This window comes from Mytilus edulis, chromosome 14, assembly GCF_963676685.1.
Source record: "Mytilus edulis chromosome 14, xbMytEdul2.2, whole genome shotgun sequence".
NCBI lineage: Eukaryota > Metazoa > Mollusca > Bivalvia > Mytilida > Mytilidae > Mytilus > Mytilus edulis.
Genome location: NC_092357.1, coordinates 60,741,350 through 60,767,010, shown reverse-complemented (window position 1 = coordinate 60,767,010; position 25,661 = coordinate 60,741,350). Strand labels below are relative to the sequence as shown.

Genomic DNA, 25,661 nt, shown 5'->3' with positions numbered 1-25,661 from the left:
AGTTCCGTATTTAAATCCTTTCCCTGACACGCTTTACTAAAGGGTTACCAATTGCTTATAACTAGATAACTGCGTTGTTAACATATCAAATTTAAGAAACATTATGATAGAGGTTTATTGTGTTTAGATCTGAACTATTCTGTTGACAAAATAATGCCAGACGATTCTTTATAGGAGATATTGATATTTTAATGTCTGGTTTAGTCATATTCAACGTGTAAGCCTATTGTTTTTATTGATGGATTGATTTTTGCTACTGTAAATTCAGAAATTAATGCGAGGTTTTTATTATTGCGAAAAAAATGCGACTGAGATGTAAACGCAATAATTAAAATTCGCATTTTGAAATATTTGACATGAATTTAACAGGATTTTTCTCTAAATCGTAAAAATAAAAATCGCATTTAAGTCTAAAATGACAAAATCGCAATAATAAATGCACGCAATAATTTCTGAATTTACAATATTTTTACCACTCTAATCACTTTAATTGTTGACTACTAATATTTCGCGGCGTTTAAGATATTTAATGAATTAAGCCAGAGTTGAAATAGTTCATATATCCGACATTTGACCCCTGAGTTCATACTTTCTAGACAGGTAACCTTCACTGTGGTAGGATATCCTAATACTTGGACACGGAAGAGCAACACAATAAGTGAAATCAAGCGTACAAACGGTACAAGTTAGCAAGACATTTGTCTATTTTATGTTTTCTATACACGACAATAGTGTCAGAAAACAGTTAATATTCCCCCTAAATGCTCCCATTATACGTTTGGTTTTTTTTCAAACTTTTTTTTGGTTGCTCTTACGTATACATACCTGAGCACATGGAGTACTTGGTACTAGTCTGTAACCTATTGAAAATTGTTTAATCTGGAGTTAAAAGTCGATAATTGAAAATATTATATTGAGATTTGTGTCGACCGCACCTGCCACATCCAGATTTGACAGGTTTTTTTTTTACTATGTAGAACACTCCCATCCACCTATTATCTTTAAATGTGAGTAGATAGTTTATGTGATTTAGTATTTTTTAGTGTTTTTTTTAAACCTTTTTTGGTTTTGATCGTCACTCATGAGTCTCATGTAGAGGATACGAGCGTCTGGTGTAATTACACAATTTAATCCTGGTATCTATGATGAGTTTATTAGATATATCTTATATAATTGCAATTTGCAGATGCTGTGGCTGAACTTATTTATCTTCAGTTCGAAGAGTCCTTTTTTTAGGCGAAAGTTATCGATTCCAATGTCTTTCTGTCTCATTTTTTCCAAGTTTTATGGTGTCTTTTATTTTATTATGATTCATATTAGATCAACTTTTCTGTATTACAGCCAAAGAATGTCAAAGAAACAGATCAAAAGACGACTACAGTGCAGTTAGTGCTTCTATCCAAAACATTCAGCTAGCCCAAACTCTTACATTTAAAACAGAACCTGATTATTTTAATGAACTTAACTTAGAAATATATTACCCGGATAAGATAACTTTATTTGATATTATAAAAGTACCATCCGCTGATTTCGACAAGAATGTTAATAATATTCCTTGGGTTTATTTAGAGAACCTTGTTTCCTTGAATTTTAATGCTCGCGACAAAATTTTAGAAGAATATTTAAAACATTTTAAAGATGTTAACTGTCTATCTGGTGACTGTGGTAAAAAGGGTGATTTTTTAGATGATTTACTTGGAAATGATGCAATATCTAGCACAATAAATCCATCTGACATGACCGTTGCCATATTCAAATGTTGCTCTCCTATGGTTAAACAAGTTGTTGCATCAAAAATGTTTATGTGCCGTCTTGCCATTCCATTTGTTTTTCCTCCCGCCAGGGAACAACCTATGTTTATTTCTGTATGGCCAATTCGTCCAATTGTTATAAATGGAGAAGTATCAAATAACAATGCTGTTGATTGTCCTTGTAATGTTGTTTCCTTTGTTCGAATGGGATATACATCAGTATCAAAGTCGCGAATGATTAATGAACTAATATCTGACCATTATCATTCTACGTTCTTTAACAAGGATTGTCCACTGGGTTCAAACAAACGATGGATAAGCAATGGTCTGATTGAAATGGCTTGGTACATACCATCATTGAACAGCAGACTCCTCTCCAATATCACTGTATTTCTAAACTTAAGAGGAGATGGTTACTCACACAGGAAGCAGGTCAAATTTATGACACATTGTTCAGATGCTATTGTCATTATGGTAGAAATTCGTGAGCTGAATAACGAACGGTTTACGCACCTGATTACAGACGTTTACAACACAAACGTCAATGTTATTCTTGCGCTTGATGCAATAAAATGTAATAAAGGTGTGCTTAGATATGAACTGGAAAATTTCATGAGTCGGACGAAAAAGTTTCAGAATCGAACTAAGATAAACATAATGACAGTAGATAGCCTTATTAGAAGCTTCTCAGACTTAAAAAGGGAAATGCAAAAAGGCATCACCGAGTTACTATCAGGACTTGATTTATTGTCGCTGTGGCAAAGACTACAAAAGGATGAATGTAAGCAGGTGCAGTTAGATGAAAATCAAGACGTATACAGTGATATGAAGGCAGCAGCAGACAGAATAACTGGTTGTATTCGAAAAATGAGTTCGAAAACAAAGGCAGATCTATTACCTCTTCAAGGAGAGCCCTGGAAAAAATGGAGTGAGAAATTAAAATATGTTAAAAAGACGTCAAAGTTCAAATCATTACAAGAACAAAGCTTGATCGAAATTGAGATGAATGAAGCTAGAAAGGTACAGTTACAAATGTGTAAAGACCTCGGTGCTTTCATGAAAATCTTGATTGAAACAATTGTCGAGAATCTACAGTTCGATACAGAATTAACAGTTTTGTTTGCTTGTTTAAAAATCTATTTTGACGAACAATCGAGAAATATTCTTCCAGAATATCTTGCAAGATACGAATCAAAATGGCACGAATTGAAGTCCGCTCATAAAGACAAAGACAGTGCTACAAAAATTAACGAATTAAAGCGAGAACTACGCGATCATGAGTATGAATTAGCAGAAGCATCTTTTGGATTTGAACATTTATGCCGCGAAATGGGACAAATGTACGAAGCTATTATAGAATGTAAAATCAAAGACACAGCAGAATTAGAGTCATATCGCAAGGTATTACCACAGATAGGCGTAAAACTTCTTTTACTTGGATTTTCTCTTGAACTGATGGACGGCGATACAGCGACAGTACCATTTCATTGGATCCAAGCCGTGCTAAATGAGCTTACAAAAAGCGTAAATGACACAAAAATTCTGGTTTTATCCGTTTTAGGACTCCAAAGTTCCGGTAAGTCAACTTTACTCAACACAATGTTCGGTTTGCAGTTTGCTGTAAGTGCGGGACGATGCACACGAGGCGTGTATATGCAACTTGTACCAGTTTTAGATGAAAGAAAACCTTATAAGTATGTGCTTGTGTTAGATACAGAAGGTCTTCGTGCTCCAGAACTAGGCCGTGAAAAGTACAGGCATGATAACGAACTTGCCACATTTGTGGTTGGATTAGGGGATGTAACGATAGTCAATGTAAAGGGAGAAAATACATCTGAAGTACACGATATATTACAAATTGTTGTCCATGCCTTTCTTAGAATCAAACTTGCAAATGACCGACTAAACCTGCAGCAGAAGTGTGTGTTTGTTCACCAAAACGTCTCAGCTACGGATGCCAAAACAAATTTGATACAACAAAGACAAAAATTTGTAGAAACTTTAGACAATATGACAATAGAGGCGGCAGGTGAAGAAAACATAAGAGACATTAAAACCTTCAGTGAGGTTATCGAATTTAACATTGATAAAGATGTTTATTATTTTCCCGATCTTTGGTATGGCGATCCCCCAATGGCACCAGCGAACCCAGGTTACAGTAAATGTGTACAAAAAGTAAAACACGAATTATTATTACCTTCGTTAGTGACTGGGAGACAGACATACTTGACAATTACCGATACCATTTCCCGAATTAGTGATTTGTGGGTCGGGATCTTAAAAGATGACTTTGTTTTCGGCTTTAGGAACAGTTTGGAGGTAAAAGCATATAACAGTATGGAAAAACAGTGCCAGCAACTAAAATGGAGCTTGGAAAAATACGTTTTCGAGTTAACCACGTCTGAGGCAAAAATCATTCTTATGAAATGTGAGAATGATTATGATTTAGAAAAGTCTTTCTCCAACATTGTTGATGACTTTACGGTTCAAATAGCAGAAAAAATGAAAGGTTTGTGTAAGAAATTGGACGCCTTTGTTGATAAAAGTTCATTGAAAGATGTTATGATTCAGTGGACAGACACACAGAAACATACGTTCAAAATGCTAGCGCAAAATCTTGTGCAAAAAGCAAACTCTGATATCTGCATCACTAAAGAAGAAATTAAAATCCAGAGATTAAAAGAAAGAGGAAAAATGAATCACGAAAGGGAAATCAACAAACTCGCGACAAAACTAGCAGTCAAAATGCAAGGACAAAATCCAAGCAGAGATGAGTTAGAGGAAAAATTTGATCATGTCTGGAAGTCTTGGATAAACAACTTAAATTTGAAAGATGACATCGAGGTTGATTCCATTGACAATCAGATAAAAAAATTATTACGCAAAAAATTTCTTTCCTTTACAGCATTCTTCGGGGACGAACAAATAATGGCAGATCCATTACCTTGTCTTGAGAGAAGTATCGCAGTCGATAGCATTGTAGAAGAACATTACAGGCGTTTTAATTATATTAAAATCTTGTTTTGGAAGGAGTCGAACGTGAGATGTAAAATTGTGGACGTTATCAATGAAACCTTCAAAAAAATTGACAGGAGATTATTGGAAATCGAGTCGCAAGATATAAGATTCAACATTGTATATGTCACAGAAATAATGAATGCTCAGTAAAACAAGAAACAGAAAACGTAATAGTTGCTAAGTTCTTTAGAAGAGCAATGATCAACATTATCGTAGAATACGTGACTGAAATATTACCAATAGATGTCCAAGAAACTATCTTGGTCCGTTACAGCAACTCGAAATTTAATTTGAAGCGTACACATTTCGAGAAATGTTCAAATTTGATTTAACACTATCAATGCTATGTTTGATGAAAAACTGACGCTTCTAGCAATGTTAGTTCGTTTATAAAGTTTAAAATATAATAATCTCGGTTATCAACTCCGAAGGCAAAGATGAGCTTAGATATATTTGTATATTATTTTAGGTCTTTTTTTAATCATATAGCTCGTCAACTATTTTTGTTCTTGCCTTTCAAACACTGGCATCAAGCTTTCATGATGAATGTAAATCAATAAAAGCGCTTTCGACGAATGCAATTCATAAAGTTTTGTTTTCGTGTGTAATGTAATTAATATAAGTACTAGTAGTCGAATTGGCTAATTCCTTTTTTATTCAGTGCTCATTATGTAGATATTTATGTATATATGTACACACATTTTTATGAAATAACTTGTACCTCGGTATTATTATTTAAATACAAAAACCACATATTGAACTTTTATATCATTAACACTTGTTTGGTTCCAAACAATCACCATTATTGAAATATTGAAATAAGTTATCTTCATAGTTTATATTTATACATATTCATATTGCATATAATATGGTTTTATTACTTTTTTGTTGGTATAGTACTGTACTCACAACATATTGTGTTATTCACAAATAATCCTTCATCAAAAATTCTATTGATTGCTTCATCTATAGTGTCGATGTCAATATCTGAAAGGCATTTAAACGGGAACACAATTTAGATAACAAAACATCATATATTCTCACAGGCACTTGTCTCAAAAAAAAAATTCCTATATACCTTAATATAACACGTGTTATATTAAGGTATATAGGGAAAAAAATTGAGACAAGTGCCTGTGTATATTCTGTTGTCTTTTATTATGAAATTAGATTTGAACTTTACACCAATGTAAAATGCAAATGGTTAGAAAGAAAAATATATTAATGTTTTAGTCTATAAATTGTACTTATTAAAGACAGCGACACCAATTATTGTCAACAAACAATTGGCGAAGTTATAATCATTATTTTATTTAAATTGAAGTCTCACCTTGTACTTTCCAAAAATTCAACTTCATTTAGTAAAATGGGGGTCATCTATGTATGACATACATACTTCATTAATTGGCAAGTCATATTGATCATGTTGATAGCGTAGGAGTTGCATTAATATTATCAATTATTAATTGAAATAAATATCCTTTTAGATTGTTTTCTACATTCCAATTTATTTATCTATTCATATGTACTTTTTTAGCAGTGTTTATATTATTTGAAATTCTGTGAATTAAAGAATGAATTTTATCAACATAATTCTTTTTATGAGTACTTCGCTTTCCAGATAGCTTTGTTGATATTGTTATGCCCCACGATGGTAGAGTGGCATTATGTTTTCTGGTGTGTGCCTCCGTCCGTCCGTCTGTTCGTTCGTTTGTCCGTCCGTTCGTCCTATCGCCACTTCGTCCCACCTCAGGTTAAAGTTTTTGGTCAAGGTAGTTTTTGATGAATTTGAAGTTCAATCAACTTGAAACTTAGTACACATGTTCTGCATGATATGTTCGTTCTAATTTTAATGCCAAATTAAAGTTTTGACATTCTTGTTTCTAAACAATGTTGATGGCTTTTTGGTTAAATAGCTTTCACATATTATTTCAAGGTATATAAGCAACTTATTTTATCCATTTGCTAGCAACATAACCATAATAGTATAAAACAGAGTATTTTATTAATTTATGCAAGTTGTTAGATCACATTTGTGGCATAATATTGTATTTACAATAAGTATGTAGACAAATTTATTGTATATATTAGGCCATCTTTGCTAGCCAAGGGTTACGATCCACTCCCGCTCTCTTCACCCTTGGCGGATTGAGCCAACATTTGTGATAATAATGTTGCGCCATCTATCGGAAGATAAAAATCAAACCAATTCCGAATACATTAGTCTTGACCAATGGTAGCACTTGAACTCTTCAATCTGGAGGTAAAAACACGGTAGCGTCTAGATTCTATACACTTTGTAAAGCCGGAAATGAAAGCATACGTCAACTTTTATGCATTTGTGCATGAAACATACACAGGAACTTCTATTTGTTGATTAAAAACATTCAAGTTTTCACTAAATATAGTCATATGTTTAGGGATGTAAAGGCTGGTTGCACAAAAAACACGTGGCAATTGTTTACAAACACTTTCTACATTTACACGTGATCATGTTATAGGCGCATTCTGATTGGATGCAGCGAGTTTTGACTGCAACCAATAAAAATCCTTACCTTGTGTCTCAATTTTATCTCAATCCGCCAAGGGTGAAGAGAGCGGGAGTGGATCGTAACCCTTGGCTAGCGAAGATGATATTAGGCAAAAACATGAATAAATCAATATCAACATATCGTTTGTATTGTGCTTGATATGTATATCATGATTTCCTTAATAAATATACAGTGATGTGGTAAGATTTCCAAAGACACCCATGAGATGTTACAGAACTGTAAAAACAAACAATAAGACAAACTCCTGAAATCGGTAAAAAGCACAACAAGAAATAACAAAAAAGAAAAAAAATGCCGATCCAAGACTACCTGCACGTACTGATTGAAGGCTACTTCAAAGCTCACTTTCCATTATAAGAAAATCATAGTTTCTTACACTAAAATGTCAATCCAACCAATTGATTTAGTAGAAAGATGTCATTGGTATTTAGCAATCAGCATGATCATGTGCAATATCAAAAACGGTATTGACACTATGTGGTGGATGCTCTATTCTCTAAAAGTAATTAACAATCGTACAGAATAATTTAACAAATATTCGTATACTAAGATGAAAGATAGACAATACTATTAGCCAGGATGTAGAATCACAAATATGCATATTTTAATTAAATAAGTACGTAGTTATATACTAGAATATCAAATAAATCAATGTTGGAGCCGAAGAGTTTTTGTCTGCCTGGCCCAAGGGTCAATTGACCTCTTTTCATCAGTTAACATACAATGCGTACAGTAAAAGATGGAGTAAATTTATACGACCGACAGAGAATAATAAAATGGAAAGAAAGAAACACCAAAACAATGGTCCATATCCAACTAAGTTAGACATCACGTGACTTTTGTGACGTATAATAGCCGCCATTTTGTATTATATTTCCCCATATAAAATGCATATATGCTTCAATAAAGTTTAATTTTCTCATAAACCTGATCCGTTTTCTTACTTTTGCAAATCAATCCTTGATATTCAAATATATTTCTATCAAACAATGTTGGTCCTAACAGTTTAATTTTTGATTAAATTCGGTCAAATCGACATCGTAAAACATGCACTTTTTCTCGTCATTTCTCCGTTGACTCAATGCTAAATTACCGATACCAATGTCTGCTTTTACAACAATTAAAGAAATTCTGTAAATAAAACACAAACTTTGCAAATCGATCAAGTATATTCAAACATATAGCTGGCGAAAAATACTACTTAAAACAGTTTAATTTCAGGACAAAATCGGTCAAACATCAATTTAAAAAAGGGAATTTTCCGAGATTTTTCAAAATGGCGGCTGATATATCATATTATGGAAATGTTGCATCAAATCAATGATTTCTATAGTAAGACTTTCCTAGATTATATCTAATTTTTCATAAAGAATCTCTGATGTTTCTGTTATTTTCCTTTAGTAATATTTCGATATCATTGATTTCAAAATTTCTTAATAAAAAAAATTTATTTTAAGTGTGACCTGAGACTACTATAATAGTAGTCTCAGGTGTGACACAGGAACATTTATTTTCAAAGATATTCATCCGGGCGATACTATTACCAGAAAAAAAGTTTACAATATCTATTATAAAAAAAAAATCTCTTTTTAAAAAAAAAATGTTTTTTAAGTTTTCTGTATATTTTATTTTTCTTTAGAAATATATGAAACATTCCTTTTAGAACAAAATATTATTTTCATCCTAAGAGAAAAAAAACGATGTCCAATTATAATAGATATATATTCTATACCTTTACATTCCTTGACCGAACAGGTGAACTCTAACTTGGGTGAAATGTTACATCATAATATATTGTCAGGTAGACGTGCAAACCAAAAGCAACCAGGTGACATTCAACATCCTGTCAGTGTGTATACATGTATTGCCAGAGTTTAAATTTTGCGATATACAAAAGTTTTCATAAATGTACAAATAAATATATTCTCCTTCCCGTGTCAAATCAGAAGAAGTATGGTTCATAATAAACTTTAGGAGAATATTAATATTATGAAAATTTCTTTAAAAAAATATTTTTTGCTTAAAAGGCATTCAAATATTTATATGATTCTATAATTATTTCAAAGAAATATTCTGATTCAAATATTAATTTAAATGAGTTTCGATCATTGAATATGATTTTATTGTTATTTATTTTTTAATTCAATATTGAAAGCTAAATCTAGGCAATGAATCAATATAAAGTATAAATTGTGTAAAAAAAAAGAGTTATTGTATACATTCCAGAAGAAACGTATGATACGATTGATCTGATTTTAACAATATTGTATACCCTATAATATCTATCGACAGAGTTATCGGTCCTGAATAGGACTGATATAGTTGGGTATGATTTCTGATCAGTTAGAGTCTCTGGTCAGTCTTCGTTGTAAACGTTAACAAAAATCTTCTCCTCTGAAACCAGGGAGCCATATTTAACCAAACATTGCCATAATGATTATCAAAGAAACGTTATGTTTTTCGATGACCTTGTCTTTCAGTAAAGCCGCGTGGATATGACTAAAAATGAACAAAGTGTAATGTACACTGGTTTCACATTAATTTGTTTCACAGCCATACACCGGATTTAATTATCTGTACATTAGATTTGTTCACATTTGTAAACGATATGTTATTTAAAAAAATCTCTCTACATAAAATCGAATGCAAATTTCTCGAACAACTGTTCCAGCAGTTCGGGAACGACGATTTGACTAAAAAAAGGGGGTTCTGGTTCTAATAAAAAATATCAGTGTCGATGAGACATGCAGATATTGACTACACAGAACAGTCATTAAACAAACATAAAATTGAGAATGGAAATGGGGAATGTGTCAAAGAGACAACAACCCGACCAAAATAAAAAAAAAACAGCAGAAGGTCACCAACAGGTCTTCAATGTAGCGAGAAATTCCCGCACCCGGAGGCGTCCTTCAGCTGGCCCCTAAACAAATATATACTAGTTCAGTGATAATGAACGCCATACTAATTTCCAAATTGTACACAAGAAACTAATATAAAAATAATACAAGACTAACAAAGGCCAGAGGCTCCTGACTTGGGACAGGCGCAAAAATGCGGCGGGGTTAAACATGTTTGTGAGATCTCAACCCTCCCCCTATACCTCTAACCAATGTAGAAAAATAAACGCATAACAATACGCACATTAAAATTCAGTTCAAGAGAAGTCCGAGTCTGATGTCAGAAGATGTAACCAAAGAAAATAAACAAAATGACAATAATACATAAATAACAACAGACTACTAGCAGTTAACTGACATGCCAGCTCCAGACTTCAATTAAACTGACTGAAAGATTATGATTTCATTATATGAACCTCAGGCACAATCCTTCCCATTAGGGGTTTAGTAACAAACGCATGAATAGTCATCGAAGTTACATCCAAGCTCCTTTGTTCTACCAGGGGGATCTGAGCCGGATCATCCCAGCTTGAGTTTCTTTGTTTTGCATTCTTTCCTTTGTTTTGTAACATTTTTGCGGGAATGCCTAATCCAAAATAAAACTTAGAATTATTAATTGAGAACAGACACACCGTCCGTTGTCTATGCTGGGAGTTAAACTCGAAACATTAAGGGTTCGTGTTGCTTATTCTTTAGTTTTCTATGTTGTGTCATGTGTACTATTGTTTGTCGGTTTGTCTTTTCGGTTTTAGCCATGGCGTCGTCAGTTTATTTTCACCATCGAACACCCCAAAAACACCACTAAGAAAGAAAATGATATCATACAATAAAACAATGAAAAAATAAAATTACATATAATTTAATCAATTTTTAGATCTTATTGACCATCACTTTTAAGTGCAAGTCAATAATCAATATAAAGAACCAGGTGCTCCGCAGTGTGCAGCTTTATACGACCGCAGAAGTCGAACCCTGAACAGTTGGGGCAAGTATGGACAAAACATTCAAGCTTGTCACAGCTCTGAATTAGGATTGGGATCATTTTTTTTTTACATAATATGAGTTTCTGACACAGAACAAATGTCAAGATCTTACAATTCAATTGCGCAATATTGTGCAATTAAAGTTTTATTCGTTTAATTTTTTAAAATTTGGAATTTGAGAAAAAAAATTGAAAACATTAACCACCCACTTTTTTGCAATTAGTCCAAAACATACATTTTTTTATACATAATATACAAGTAGTGTAAGGGACGTAAATCTGAAAACATACCCAACATTGTTTGTTAAATATTTTAGAATTATCTCCCTTACACTGCTTTTAAGATGTCTTAATTATTCATTGACCAGAAATACCTAGTTTTTCACCTTTTTTTGCCACTTATTCCGAAACATTTTGAGCCATCACCCCCTAAAGTCAATACCAACAATACCTAAATGGTATGGAAACTTAGTAGTTTACTTTTAGAGAGATTCATACACTTAAACATAAGTTTGTGTTTGAAAACTACAAAAAAAGATTATTTTGAGCCCTCCTTTTGGCCCCTAATTGCTTATTGGGATCATAACCCCAAAAATCAATCCCAACCTTCCTTTAGTGGTATTAAACCTTCTTGTAAAAATGTATAGAGATCCTTACACTTAAACACAAGCAAAGCTACTTTCGGTCGAAGAATCAACAAGGATTTCTTTGAGGAGCCGATAAATAAGTGATGTTTTCCTTTGAAATAGTATGGAGAATCTTTAAAAACATTTTAAATAGCTGAGATAATATATTAACATTAAGACGAACATGGTGATTGAACTTTAAGTGTGATACAATTAACCGGATTGAAGTGAATTCTACAACACTTGGGCAACACTTCATAAGGAGCATTCATGCTTTGTTTGGTTTCATTCTATTCAATGGTTCTCTAAAAAAGACATTTGTATATATTCCCGTTCTTAAAGGTTCTATGTTAAACTAAGTCCCCCACAGGCGGCCATCTTGGATGATGGATCGGCGACAAGGTAATAACACTTGGTCAGTATATCATAAGGAACATTCATGATATGTTTGATGCCATTCCATTCAGTGGTTCTCTAAAAGAAGTCATTTGTATGCATTTCCCGTAGGGTTCTATGTTAAACTAAGTCCCCCGCTGGTGGCAATCATGGGACGATTGATCGGCTACAAAGTCAAAACACTTGGTCAGCAACTCATAAGGAACATTCATACTGTTTTTGGTTTCAATCCATTCAGTGGTTCTCTAAAAGAAGTCATTTGTATGCATTTTCCATAGGGTCCTATCTAAAACAAAGTCCTCCGCTTGCGGCCATCTTGGATGGTGGATAGGCTGCAAAGTAACAACACTTGTTCAACAACTCATTAAAAACATTTATGCCATGTTTGGTTTCATTTCATTCATTGGTTTTCTAAAATAAGTCATTTGTATGCATTCTCGTAGGGTCCTATGTTAAACAGTCCCCCGCTGGTGGCCATCTTAGATGACGGATCGGCTAAAAAGTAACAACACTTGGTCAGCACCTCAGAAGTAAAATTGAGAATGGAAATGGGGAATGTGGAAAAAGAGACAACAACCCGACAATAGAACAGACAACAGCAGAAGATCACCAACAGGTCTTCAATGCAACGAGAAATTCCCGCACCCGGAGGCGTCCTTCTTCTGGCCCTTAAACAAATATATACTAGTTCAATGATAATGAACGTCATACTAATCTCCAAAAAGTAACTAAAAGTTAAAATAATGCAAGACTAACAAAGGCCATATCTCCTGACTTGGGACAGGCGCAAAAATGCAGCGGGGTTAAACATGTTTGTGAGATCTTAACCCTCCCCCTGTACCTCTAGCCAATGCAGAAAAGTAAAAGCATAACAATACGCATATTAAAATTCAGTTCAAGAGAAGTCCGAGTCTGATGTCAGAAGATGTAACCATCGAAAATAAACAAAATGACAATAATACATAAATAACATCAGACTACTAGCAGTTAACTGACATGCCAGCTCCAGACTTTAATTAAACTGATTGAAAAATTATGTCTTATGAATATTAGGCACCATCCTCCCCGTGAGGGTTTAGTATCATACCATCATAACATAAATGAGAACATAACCCGTGTCATGCCAACAACTGGTTTATTAATAATAAATGTGTTTAGTTTTGATGCAAAGACCCTATAAGTGAATCAATATTAACGCGAAAATATGCAATCTTTAATGACCTGACAACAGTATCGTAACTATATCCCTTCTTAATTAGTCTATTAAAATGTTTTGTTAGCGTCTGAGGTGAATACTGACATTTTTTTGCTTTATAAAGAATATTTCCATAAACTATTGGATGTGAAATACCGGAACGTTTAAGAAGTCTGCATGTTGAGCTATATTTCCGAATGATGTCCTTATACCGATGATAAAATTTAGTAAATGTTTTGACTAGTTTGTGATATCGAAAACCCTGGTGAAATAAATTTTCAGTAATACATAAATTTCTCTTATTAAAATCTAAAACATTGTTACATACACGAGCGAATCGTACAAGTTGAGATATATAAACACTGTAAGATGTTGACAAGGCAACGTCACCATCTAAAAATGGATAATTAACGATAGGAAATGAGAAACCATCTCTTTTATCATAAATTTTAATATTAAGCTGTCCGTTAATGATATATAGATATTAAGATCGAGGAAAGGGCAGTGGTCATTGTTAGTATTAGCTTTATTTAAAGTAAGTTCAACAGGATAAATTTCTTTTGTAAACATACTGAAGTCGTCATTATTGATAGCCAAAATATCATCCAAATATCTAAAAGTATTATTAAATTTGTGTACCATATGTTGTTTCGATGGGTCTTTGCTGATTTTTGTCATAACTCATAGCAATACAAAAACAGGTCCGCAATAAGTGGTGCACAGTTAGTCCCCAATGGAATTCCGATAGCCTATACGGAATCTCCAAAGCGAACAAAAATGTTATCTAGTACATATTCAAGGGCAGATATAGAATCAAAGCATTTTTTGTGTATTGCTACTAAAAAATGACCTAAAAGAGTTTGAACATATATATTCACATTCTGGCTTTTGAAATGCCCATTTAATTAGGTGTGTAATTTTGTTCTTAATGGGAATGTAAGGCAATGTGGTATATAGAGTAGAAAAATCAAAATATGAACAGATTCAAAATCACCAATATAAGCATGCAATTTATCAAATACTTCCAACGAGTTTTTGACGCTCCAAAAGTAATAAATTCCACTATTTTCGAAGGCCTTATTTGAACTATTTATTATCAGGTTTTTGATTGTACCAAGTGTACTGGTAAAAGGAATAGATAATTTAGTAGTGGAAAAATGGCTTGAAGACGAAATAAATCTATATTTGTAAGGTGTTTTGTGTAGTTTCGGAAGCCAATACATAGTTGGGACTTTCATTGTTTTTGGTTCTGTTCGTAAAGCGGTAGCTAAACGTTTATATTGTTACAGATTTCGTTTTCTGAAAATGGAGTCAATTGGAATGTTGGTGAATTGGTGATTTCTTTTTGTAGAGCCTCAATGTAAAATTTACGTCAAACAATAATAATATTGTTAGCAGCTTTATCGACCGGGACAAAAACAAATTCCTTGGCTAGTTCTTTTAGTTAATGTTTGATACGAGAATTATGTTTATTGTGGTTATTGTTAAAGTAAAATGTTCTTAAAAATGTTGAATACGTATATCAACTATGTTCATTACTGAATCAAAAAAAGAGTCCGAAGATTCTTTGTCAGCTTTTCCCCGTTTTATCCATTTCAAACAGTAAGTACGGAGTGAGTCGTTGATGATATCACGACACTCATTCCAATTAATAATTGACGGGGGACGATATTTAGGTCCTTTATTAAGGAATAATTTTAACTCTCGGTCATGAACGATGTTAAGATCTCCTGTTATAACATGGGAAATGGGTCCATAAATGTATTCGGAATTACTGCAATTACATGAAGTAGGTGTATTTGCACTGATATTAACATCTTGATACAATTGGCTATAATTAAACACAAATTTCCGGGTAGATTTCTTGTAAATATAACAAATAAGAGGGAGCTCAGTATTATCAAAATATCCAGGATTTTTTTCTTTAACAGAATGGTCGTTAAAAATACCAGCAATATTTACAAAATCAAAACCTTTATTGACATACTTTATTTTAATAAAATGTTTTTTATGACCTTTAGGACGATCAATTTTAGGAAAACAGTTTAGAACAACAATATGCCATTATAATTTGAACGATTTCATACTTAGGACTGCTATATGAAATTGTGTTGCAATCCTTTAAAATTTTATTTAACTTATTAATCGGTAATCAACAGAGCTTTGTTAACAGATAATATCTACCGTTGTTTTTTGAAATAGAAATTAGATCCGAAATATTGGTATGATTGGTAAGAAATTTTCTTTGATTGCGATTTTTTCTACGACCATGAGAACGGTTTTACGAACAGTTTTAGAAACAATATCCAAAATGTTAACAGAATCGGTTCTTGATATATTGCCAATTCCCATGATATTATCATTAAGACCGAGAGGGTAGACTGTCTGTAATTTTTTAATCCAATTTAATTCAATTATTTTCCGTGATCGTACAAACTTTGAATGATATTCATCAGACTGCTTATTTACTACTTCCAAAGGTTGAACTGTTAAATATTTAATAGGATGATTGTGCTTCTTAAGGTGTTGATTAATGATACTTTTGAATTTATTAAGTCTTTTAAAACGATACAGATGTTCTTGAGTGCGTTTAGATAAATATCGTCCAGTTTCACCTATGTACTGAATACCGCATCCCGGTTTGTTTCATGTGAGTAAATAAATAAGACTGTTTGTTTTTCAAGTTATATTAGTTTCAAATTTTAAAGAAAATGTGCGACCATTAAATGTGGACCTTATAGTATTGTTGGTGGAAAGACGGGGACATGTAGGTCATTTTTTGGCATGACACTTATCGATTGAAGGGTAACCACGATTTTTATTGTTAAAAATATTAGCGATGGTCGTGTTTTTAGTCAAGCGATTTTGAAGATTGAGACGTGTAGATACCCTTTGAATGAGTTTAGTATTTAATATTTTTCCAGTTCTAAGCTTCATATTTGTTTTTTGTTAGTGAATTATATTAGAAAGAGCAAAGACTAGCGTCCAGAATATGAACCAGCATACAATGAATTAAGTTATGTAAAAATAATAAATCTGTTCGGCTAAAGATGTCAAACGCTATCCGTATTATTTACTCGAAAAAGATAGGATATTTCATGGTATCGACTGACGTCTGACTAAATAGTAGAAAGGGGCTGAATATTGAAGAACTACTTTTTGATAAATATTCCTAAAGTGATGAACTAGAGAAAAAGTTCTCGCTCGGACACACACTCCATAATCTAGTATATAATAAGAGCATAAACCTGAGAAACATTCAAACTATGTTTGGTTTCATTCCATTCAGTGGTTCTCTAGAAGAAGTCATGTGTATGCATTTTACATAGGGTCCTATGTTTAACTAAGTCCCCCGCATGTGGCCATCTTGAGTGATTGATCGGCTACAAAAGTAACAACACTTGCTCAGCACCTCAGAAGGAACATTCATACTATGTTTGGTTTCATTCCATTCAGTGGTTTTCTAAAAGAAGTCATTTGTATGCATTTTACATAGGATTCTGTGTTTAATAGTCCCCCGCTGGTGGCCATCTTTGATGATGGATCGGCTACATAGTAACAACACTTGGTCAGTATCTCATAAGGAACATTCATGCCATGTTTGATTTTATTCCATTCATTGGTTCTCTAGAAGTTCAAAATGCAAAAAGTTTACGCCGACGACGGACGACGGACGCCAAGTGATGAGGCCAGGTGAGCTTAAAACTCGACCTCAAGTATGTCAAACATTGAAAACAAAGTATGGAAATGCAATATATACAAATATAGCTTTACAGAGAACACTGATAAAATTGACAATGCGAGTATTGCAATGAATGTTTTTGCAGCAAATGTTTGAGTTTGTCCAAAAACGAGTATAAAACGTTTAAAAACCCATCCTTACATTGGTTTTGTCCGAATTGCGAGGAAAAAGTTATGAAAAATTTGAAATCAGATCGAGAAATTGAAGTAAGATGCGCTGAATGTATTCAAAAAAAGGAATGCAGACTAGTAAATCTCGAAACGGAAATGAAATCCAAGGTAAACACTGAGCAAGTAAATGATATTGTAAAATCTTAAAGGTACATGTGGTACAGGCAATGAGGCTGTTAGTGTTGATATAGAAAAATCAGTTGAAATGAAACTTTCAGAAATAAGAGACAGTTCAAGTAGAAAAAAAACAGTATTATCCCTGGGGTAAAAGAAAGTGCAGAAAAGCTTCCTTCTGATCGCAAGGAAGCAGACACACTTCTTCTCAGAACTTTTAGAGTATATGCATGCAGATAGTAACTGTTTTAGCAATGTTGTTAGAATTTGAAAGAAAACAGACGATAATGAAAAATCAAAACCTTTGAAGGTAGCATTAAACAATACTGAAAGTAAAAAGGGTGCAATGAAAAACCGTTTAAGATTTAAAAAAAACACAGAAACTGATAGTTAATTTTACAATACTAGTATAAGTGTGACCCATGATATGACTAAAACAGAGAGGGAACAAAACAAAGCAAAACTAAATGAGGCGAAAGAGTAAACAGAAAATGACAAATCGGGGAATTACCACTTCATAGTTCGCCCCCTCCCTAGGTAAGAAGAATAGTGAGGGTATTAAAGGAAGAGTATTACCAAAAGATAGCAAGTATTTTATCTGAACTTTAGTGTGTTTATACCAACGCAGATAGTTTTATAAACAAATTTGATGAGTTTAAAACAAGATTTATTAATAAGGAATCAGATCCTGATATCATAACAATAACTGAAGTTCTTCCAAAGAATAGTAGATACGGTATTTTAAAGGCAGAATTATCAATTGATGGATATGATATCTTTCCTGAGAATTTTCCAACAAACAGTGTTCGTGGAATTATTATTTGTGTAAAACAGGCACTTCAAGCAGTTGAGATAGACATTAAGAATGAATTCAAAGAAAATGTTTGCTTATTTATAGGTTGTATTTATAAGAGTCAATCTTCTTCTGAAGAACAACACAAGGCATTAAACGATTTACTTGTGAAAATAAGCAAATTAGAAGACTCATATGCACATGTGCTGTTGACAGGCTATTTCAATTTTCTTGATATAAACTGTGAAACGTGGTTTGCTAAAGATAATATTAGTACTAACTTTTTAGAATGTATACGTGATTGTTATTATCAACAGATGGTAGATAAACCAACGCGATATCGTATTAACCAAGAACCATCACTGCTTGATCTTATATTAGTCAAGACCCGATTGGGCACAATGACCATAATTTTAAGTTTTTAACTTTAAATGTTATTTAACATATGAAAACTCGAAAAGCGTAAAATTTTGTCGGGGTTCCATTCACTACTAGCATATTCAAAATGAGGACGGGCTAATGCCTGAAATAGTAGGCAGAAACTTTTATAATCTAAATATTTAAAAGTTCTTCTAATAATCCCAACTAGTTGGTTTGCTTTGTTGACTTGTGTCTGCATATTTTTATCAAACTTTAGCTTTGAATATATAGTTACTCCTACATCTTTTTCTTATTGAACTGTTTAAAGTGGGATTTTAGACCCATCGTATGTCGACATTTTATAAGTGCTATCTTGCCCATAATTGGATTTGGTAGAAATTGGAAGTTCATTACATTTGCCCGGATGAAAACGTAATAGCCATTTTTCTCTCCACTTAAACATACTATTTATGTCGTTTTGCATTATGGTGTTGTCAATTTCGTTGTTTAGAGCTCTATAAACTAATTTTAATAAATTTCCTGTAACAAAACTGTTAATTTTTCGAAAAACTAAGGATTTTTTTTTTTTATCCCAGGCATAGATTACCTTAGTCGTATTTGGCACAACATTTTGGAATTTTGGATCCTCAATGCTCTTCAACTTTGTAATTGTTTGGCTTTATAAATATTTTTATATGAGCGTCACTGATGAGTCTTATGAAGACGAAACGCACGTCTGGCGTACTAAATTGTAATCCTGGTACCTTTGATAACTATTTACACCTCTGGGCCGATGCCACTGCTGGTGGACGTTTCGTGCCCAAGGGTATCACCAGCCCAGTAGTCAACACTTTGGTGTTGACATGAATATCAATAATGTGGTCATTTTGATAAATTTCCTGTTACATAACTGTTAATTTTTCGAAAAACTAAGGATTTTCTTATCCCAGGCATAGATTTCCTTAGCCGTATTTGGCACAACTTTTTGGAATTTTGGATCCTCAATGCTCTTCAACTTTGTAATTGTTTGGCTTTATAAATATTTTGATATGAGCGTCACTGATGAGTCTTATGAAGACGAAACGCACGTCTGGCGTACTAAATTATAATACTGGTACCTTTGATAACTATCTATATAGTTTAGTATCATCTGCAAACATGTATACATCAAACTCTGCACATGACGGCAAATCGTTAATAAGATAACAAACAGAATTCGGCCCAAAAATGATCCTTGCGGAATACCATTAGTAACATCATGCCTTTTTGAAAAAAAATCATTAATTTGTACTCTTTGTTGGCGGTCACTCGGAAAGTTCTTGATCCAATTACATGTTTGTAAGCTCATGCCATATGATCCAAGTTTGTTGCTATGTTGTCTATGCGGGACTGTGTCGAACACTTTCATAAAATGGGTAGAAACTGCATATATTGACTCACCACTATCTAAAATACTGGTCCAGTGATCTAGAACTTTAGTATTTGTAATGAGGTTGATCTTCCGCCATTAAAACCAAATTGTCTATCACTAAAAAGGTTATAACGGTTCATATGGTCTCCGATTTTCTTTCTTATAAGTTTCTCCATCAGCTTGCATATAATGCTAGTCAGGCCTACGGGTCTGTAGTTTGAAGATAGTTTTTTGTCCCTTTCTTAAAGAGAGCTGTAATTTTGCCAATTTTCCAATCTTTAGGTACCGTACGCGTACCGGTTTTGAATGAGCTGTTGAAAATCATGATTAGTGGAGTATCTATTATATCAGCCAGTTCAAATAATACTTTTGGATGTACCTGGTGTGGTCCTGGTGATTTTGAAGTATTTAAATTTTTAAGAAGTTTGTTAATTTCTTTAGTTTTAAAGTTATAATTTCTAGATTCTTCAATATATGGTATATTTTCAATAAATGTATCATCCTTATCGTCTTCTACAATAAAAATATTAGTGAAAAATTCAGCCAGTACCTCAGCCCTTTCTGTATCTGTACTTGCAATTAAGTTTTTATCATCTCTTTTTACATGAAATTCTGATACGCCACTTTTAGATTTTCGCTTTGCAATACTATAAGACCAAACGTTTTTACAGTTTATTTTTGCAGACTCTGCTATAGACTTCTCAAGAGAAAATTGAAAACGTCCAACGTAGAGCAACAAAAATGTTACACAACCTAAAAGATTTGTCATACGAAGAACGCTTAAAAATTCAGAAAATTCCATCTTTAAAATTTAGAAGCTAAGAGGCGACATGATAGAAACATACAAGATAACAACAGGGGTATATGACTCAAAAGTAACAGAAGGTCTATTAACTCGTAACAACAGCTTGACAACAAGAGGCAACTCTGTGAAATTGGTAAAAAATAGAAGAAGACTAGACATCAGGAAATACTACTGTACTAACAGAGTGGAAGTATTGAACAGCCTATCAGACATCGTAGTGACTGCAAAGAATGGAAAGCATTGAAAACAACACCCAATCATTTATAACGTTGACACTGAATATATAGCACCGGAAGTATCACAATTGTAGTAACTGACGATGAACCAGGGGCAAATATAAAGGAGCAAACTGATATCCTGCGTTTGGAAACACTTAAGACTTAGGTAGGTTATTATTTGTGAACTAGAAAAATGCTTCTTTTTGGCCTTTTTGGCCCCCTTTTCCTACATTTAAGGTATGTTATGTATGTAAAAATAACCCCAACCTGAATTCCAACCTTCCCTGTGTTGTATGGATGTGGTACAATGTCAGAGAGATCCACACAGTTACACTATAGGTATTGTCTTACTAGAAAAATGCTTGTTTTTGGCCCCTTTTTGAGCCTTTTTTCCTACACTGTTTGTCCAATAACCCTTAATATGGAATTAAACATTGTGGTACAATTTCAGAACAATTGAAATACTAATACACAACATTTTGCCCTGAAACTAAAATAATGCTGTCTTTGGCCCATTTGGGCCCCTAATTTCTAAACCTTTGGGACTATAACACCTGAAATCAATTCCAAGCTTCCTTTTGTGGTTATAAACATTGTGTTAAAATTTTATTGATTTCTTTTTACTTATTCAAAAGTAATTATCTGGAAACAACCCGTCTTCGGATGAAGCTGACAACGACTACAATGTGATACCAATATACGACCAAAATTTTTTTTAATTTTTGCGGTCGTATAAGAACGTCTCTGAATTCAAGACTTTATTTCTGAATTCCTTTGTGGGTGTATACAAATAACAAAATTCAAATATATTCATACTTAGTAATTAGTTCATGTATCCTCGATCTCTGTTCATCCGCTAAGATTTTAATATTTGTCTCTTTTCTTAATATTGGTACAAATATTTCATAGAAGACATAGTAGACAAACATTTTTTTATTGTCCATGGTGGTCTGTAGAGTTCAAAAAGTGTGGTGTTATAGACTCTCCTTTCGGTTCTATGTAAATATTTTGATCTCTTAATCTTATGATTTGTTGAATTAATAACTTAAATATTACATTTAAGTCTCATTTATACGATAGAAGACAGCAAAATACACTTTTGGGGTGTTCAGTGGTGGACTTTGTGGGAGGTCTGTAAGGTGGATGTAAAGGAAAATGGTTTGTTTGCATCTGGCGTATAAAATTATAAGCCTGGTACCTTTGATAACTATTGAATACTAAATCAACAAACAAAAATACAACTATTTTGTAGTAAATTTATTACTGTTGCATGTTATAGTATTAACACATCATATAGTTTAACAATTCTATAACGTTCATTCATCATTATTACATATATTCATAACTTTTATCATAAAGGTAACATATATGTGCAACACTTCATATGCATGATTCTGATTGACTGATTAAAATCTACAAGGGAGATAAACATATATGTGCAACACTTCATATGCATGATTCTGATTGGTTGATTCAAATCTACAAGGGAGATAAATGATGATAATAAAACATGGTTTTCACAATCTGAAATGAAAAATGGTCTTAAATCAGGTGCCTATTTAACTTCTAACTATTTGTGCTCATTCATGCAAAAAATAAATGATTTGATGGGATCTTTGTAGCAGAGTTTTTCCTTTTGCTGCACAATATTAACTAGAATAAGACCCTTGGCCAAATCATATTTTTAGCGGAAGCACATAATTACCAATTTGCAGACATGAAATGAATTTATAAGAGAATATTGTGATATACTCCCATTAAATACTGGTATATATGATATCATAGGATCCAAAATTTCAATAAATAAGCATTTGTGAATATGTAAATAAATACAGAAACTCCAATACTATCAAAATTCAAAATCTACAAGCATTTCTTATTTTTGAAGTAACTGGATAGTTCCCAAAAATAACAGGAAACTTGTCACCTTACAAAAACATTAAGACCCATGAGTTGTCTTCAAACTATGGCATCATCTATAAATATTTCTGTGAGCACTCATGCAGAAAGAAGCTAAATTTGCATAAAAAAATTTCGAAGTATTTCTGTAAAAAATGTCAACACTCACCCAAAAATATATATTTATCTTTTATTTCAGAAAAAAATCATACAGCCTAAGAATGTTTATTTAAACAAGAAAGAAAACTGATACCACATATAGAAAAGCAGTTAGTCTCTCACAGACTTTATTCGAGATTGGAAATAGAAAATAAATTATAAATTGCACCAACAATTCCATTATAAGAAAATTTACCCAACCCAGGAAAACTAAAGGTAGCTTTGATTTCATGAAGAAACAAACTCCATAATTTTATAACAGGCGCTTGGGTCTATGATACAGATTTTTTTTATTTTTTTTTATTAAAATATTCAATTTTCTATATTTATAATACATATCTATCTCTTCTGTGCATATCTCACCTAGTTTTGAGTGATTTAAACGACCCAGAGAAAATACCAAATTTTACTATCCATACTAAGAAACAAAAAGGCAACTAACTCGACGCCATTTTTCTGCTATCTATAAATAAATAGATTGACCTACCTGGATTCCCCAACGATTTCTCTGGGAAAACGTGCCTTCCTTGTCGTCAGATCACACACATCGTTGATATTTATCAAATTGGTATTGTCCATAACATTTTTAGTCCATCTCCAGCATATAATAAAAAGATTTTAACTGTTTTGACTAATTTCAAATTTACGTGCCCGGAAGTTGACTGTTTTTCCCGAACTTTTGTTAAAGGGAAGTAATATTTTCCCGGACTTTTTCGGATCATCTCTCCAAGTACGTAGGTAAACAATAAAGTGATACGATGATTTCCCAACTTTTACCAAAAAGGCGCTAATTTCCAATTGCTGGAAAAGAATCTTCATATTCAGTCTGAAATGATAACAATTCAACCAAAGGAAGTTACTTATAAGAACATTGATTCATGATAATTTACGACGGGTGCCGCATGTGGAGCAGGATCTGCTTACCCTTCCGGAGCACCTGAGATCACCCCTAGTTTTTGGTGGGGTTCGTGTTGTTTATTCTTTAGTTTTCTATGTTGTGTCATGTGTACTATTGTTTTTCTGTTTGTCTTTTTCATTTTTAGCCATGGCGTTGTCAGTTTGTTTTAGATTTATGAGTTTGACTGTCCCTTTGGTATCTTTCGTCCCTCTTTTATGAATATACAAATACTCACACAAAATAGACTTATAAGAGGAAATAAAAAAAATTAAGCCATTGACCATTTGATCTGATATTTTTATTTATTTGGTTGAAAAGGGGGGGGGGGGGGGCAAGGACATTTACTATTATTTTCTCTCCACGAAAATGTTATTGACTTTGTTTTAATTATTACAAAACATGGGTCATGTAAAAAAAAAAAATAGGGGGACAATATTTCCAAATTTTGTAGTACCCCTTTCTAACATAAAATCAAAATTGTGTGATTTTTGAAAATTAAAAGATTATGACCACTAACAATCAAATTAGGGGCTTGATTTTGTTTGTTGTTCATCATATCTGTTTGTTAACATATATTATTAGTTTGGAAGTCATCGTATCACTTTATTATTTATCTACGTACTTGGAGAGATGTTCCGAAAAAGTCCCGGAAAATATTACTTCCCTTTAACAAAATTTCGGGAAAAACAGTCAACTTCCGGGCACGTAAATTTGAAATTAGTCAAAATAGTTAAAATCTTTTTATCATATGCTGGAGATGGACTAAAAATGTTATGGACAATACCAATTTGATAAATATCAACGATGTGTGTGATCTGACGACAAGGAAGGCACGTTTTCCCAGAGAAATCGTTGGGGAATCCAGGTAGGTCAATCTATTTATTTATAGATAGCAGAAAAATGGCGTCGAGTTAGTTGCCTTTTTGTTTCTTAGCATGGATAGTAAAATTTGGTATTTTCTCTGGGTCGTTTAAATCACTCAAAACTAGGTGAGATATGCACAGAAGTGATAGATATGAATTATAAATATAGAAAATTGAATACTTTAATAATAATAAAAAAAAATCATAGACCCAAGCGCCTGTGAATTTTATAAAACAAATAATTTGAAATTCAGAAATAATTGCTTTGATGAGTAATGTTATAATAAAACTTGAATTCTAATATGACACATTAATGGAAATTAACAATTTTGAACTCTAATTCAATTCAAAATTTTAATATCAAACAAAAAAAAAAGATTTTCTTTTTAATTTTAGCATTGGCATGTATGTATTCATCTCAACGTGAAAAGAATATCTTGGTAAATTACAATAGTACACTAAGTATGCAGTGAAATAGATTGTCTACTTCATATACTTCTTATGTAAACCCAAATTGTTTATTTGTATATAAATCTTCATAGAGACTAGGATTAAAATTTTGATTTTTTTCAATTTTAACCATATAAATATTAGAACTTGTAAAAAATAAATGGAATTTAATCAAATTAAACTCTAAATACGAAATAAACTTTATTCCCAATCAAACTGCATGCAAAACAATCTTAACTGCCATGAAAAATACACATTTGCAATCAGGAGCCATTATATAATTAAAACATGATCATTTACATAATGAAATGAATAATTACAATAAAAACATTTGTAAGCAATTATATACAAAGTGTACA

The 25,661-nt window shown here is 32.7% G+C and overlaps 1 protein-coding gene across 1 annotated transcript; it reads left to right on the top strand.

The window, feature by feature from the left end:
- The first annotated feature begins 2,576 nt into the window (after nt 1–2,576).
- LOC139504356 (interferon-induced very large GTPase 1-like) lies at nt 2,577–4,919 on the top strand. Its single transcript, XM_071294430.1, has one exon. It carries the CDS (start codon nt 2,577–2,579, stop codon nt 4,917–4,919), a length of 2,343 nt encoding a protein of 780 aa, XP_071150531.1.
- Nucleotides 4,920–25,661: the final 20,742 nt, after the last annotated feature.

Excerpts from the sequence above, each read along its gene's own strand:
- LOC139504356 (XM_071294430.1), top strand. The coding sequence starts at position 2,577 with ATGAAGGCAGCAGCAGACAGAATAACTGGTTGTATTCGAAAAATGAGT.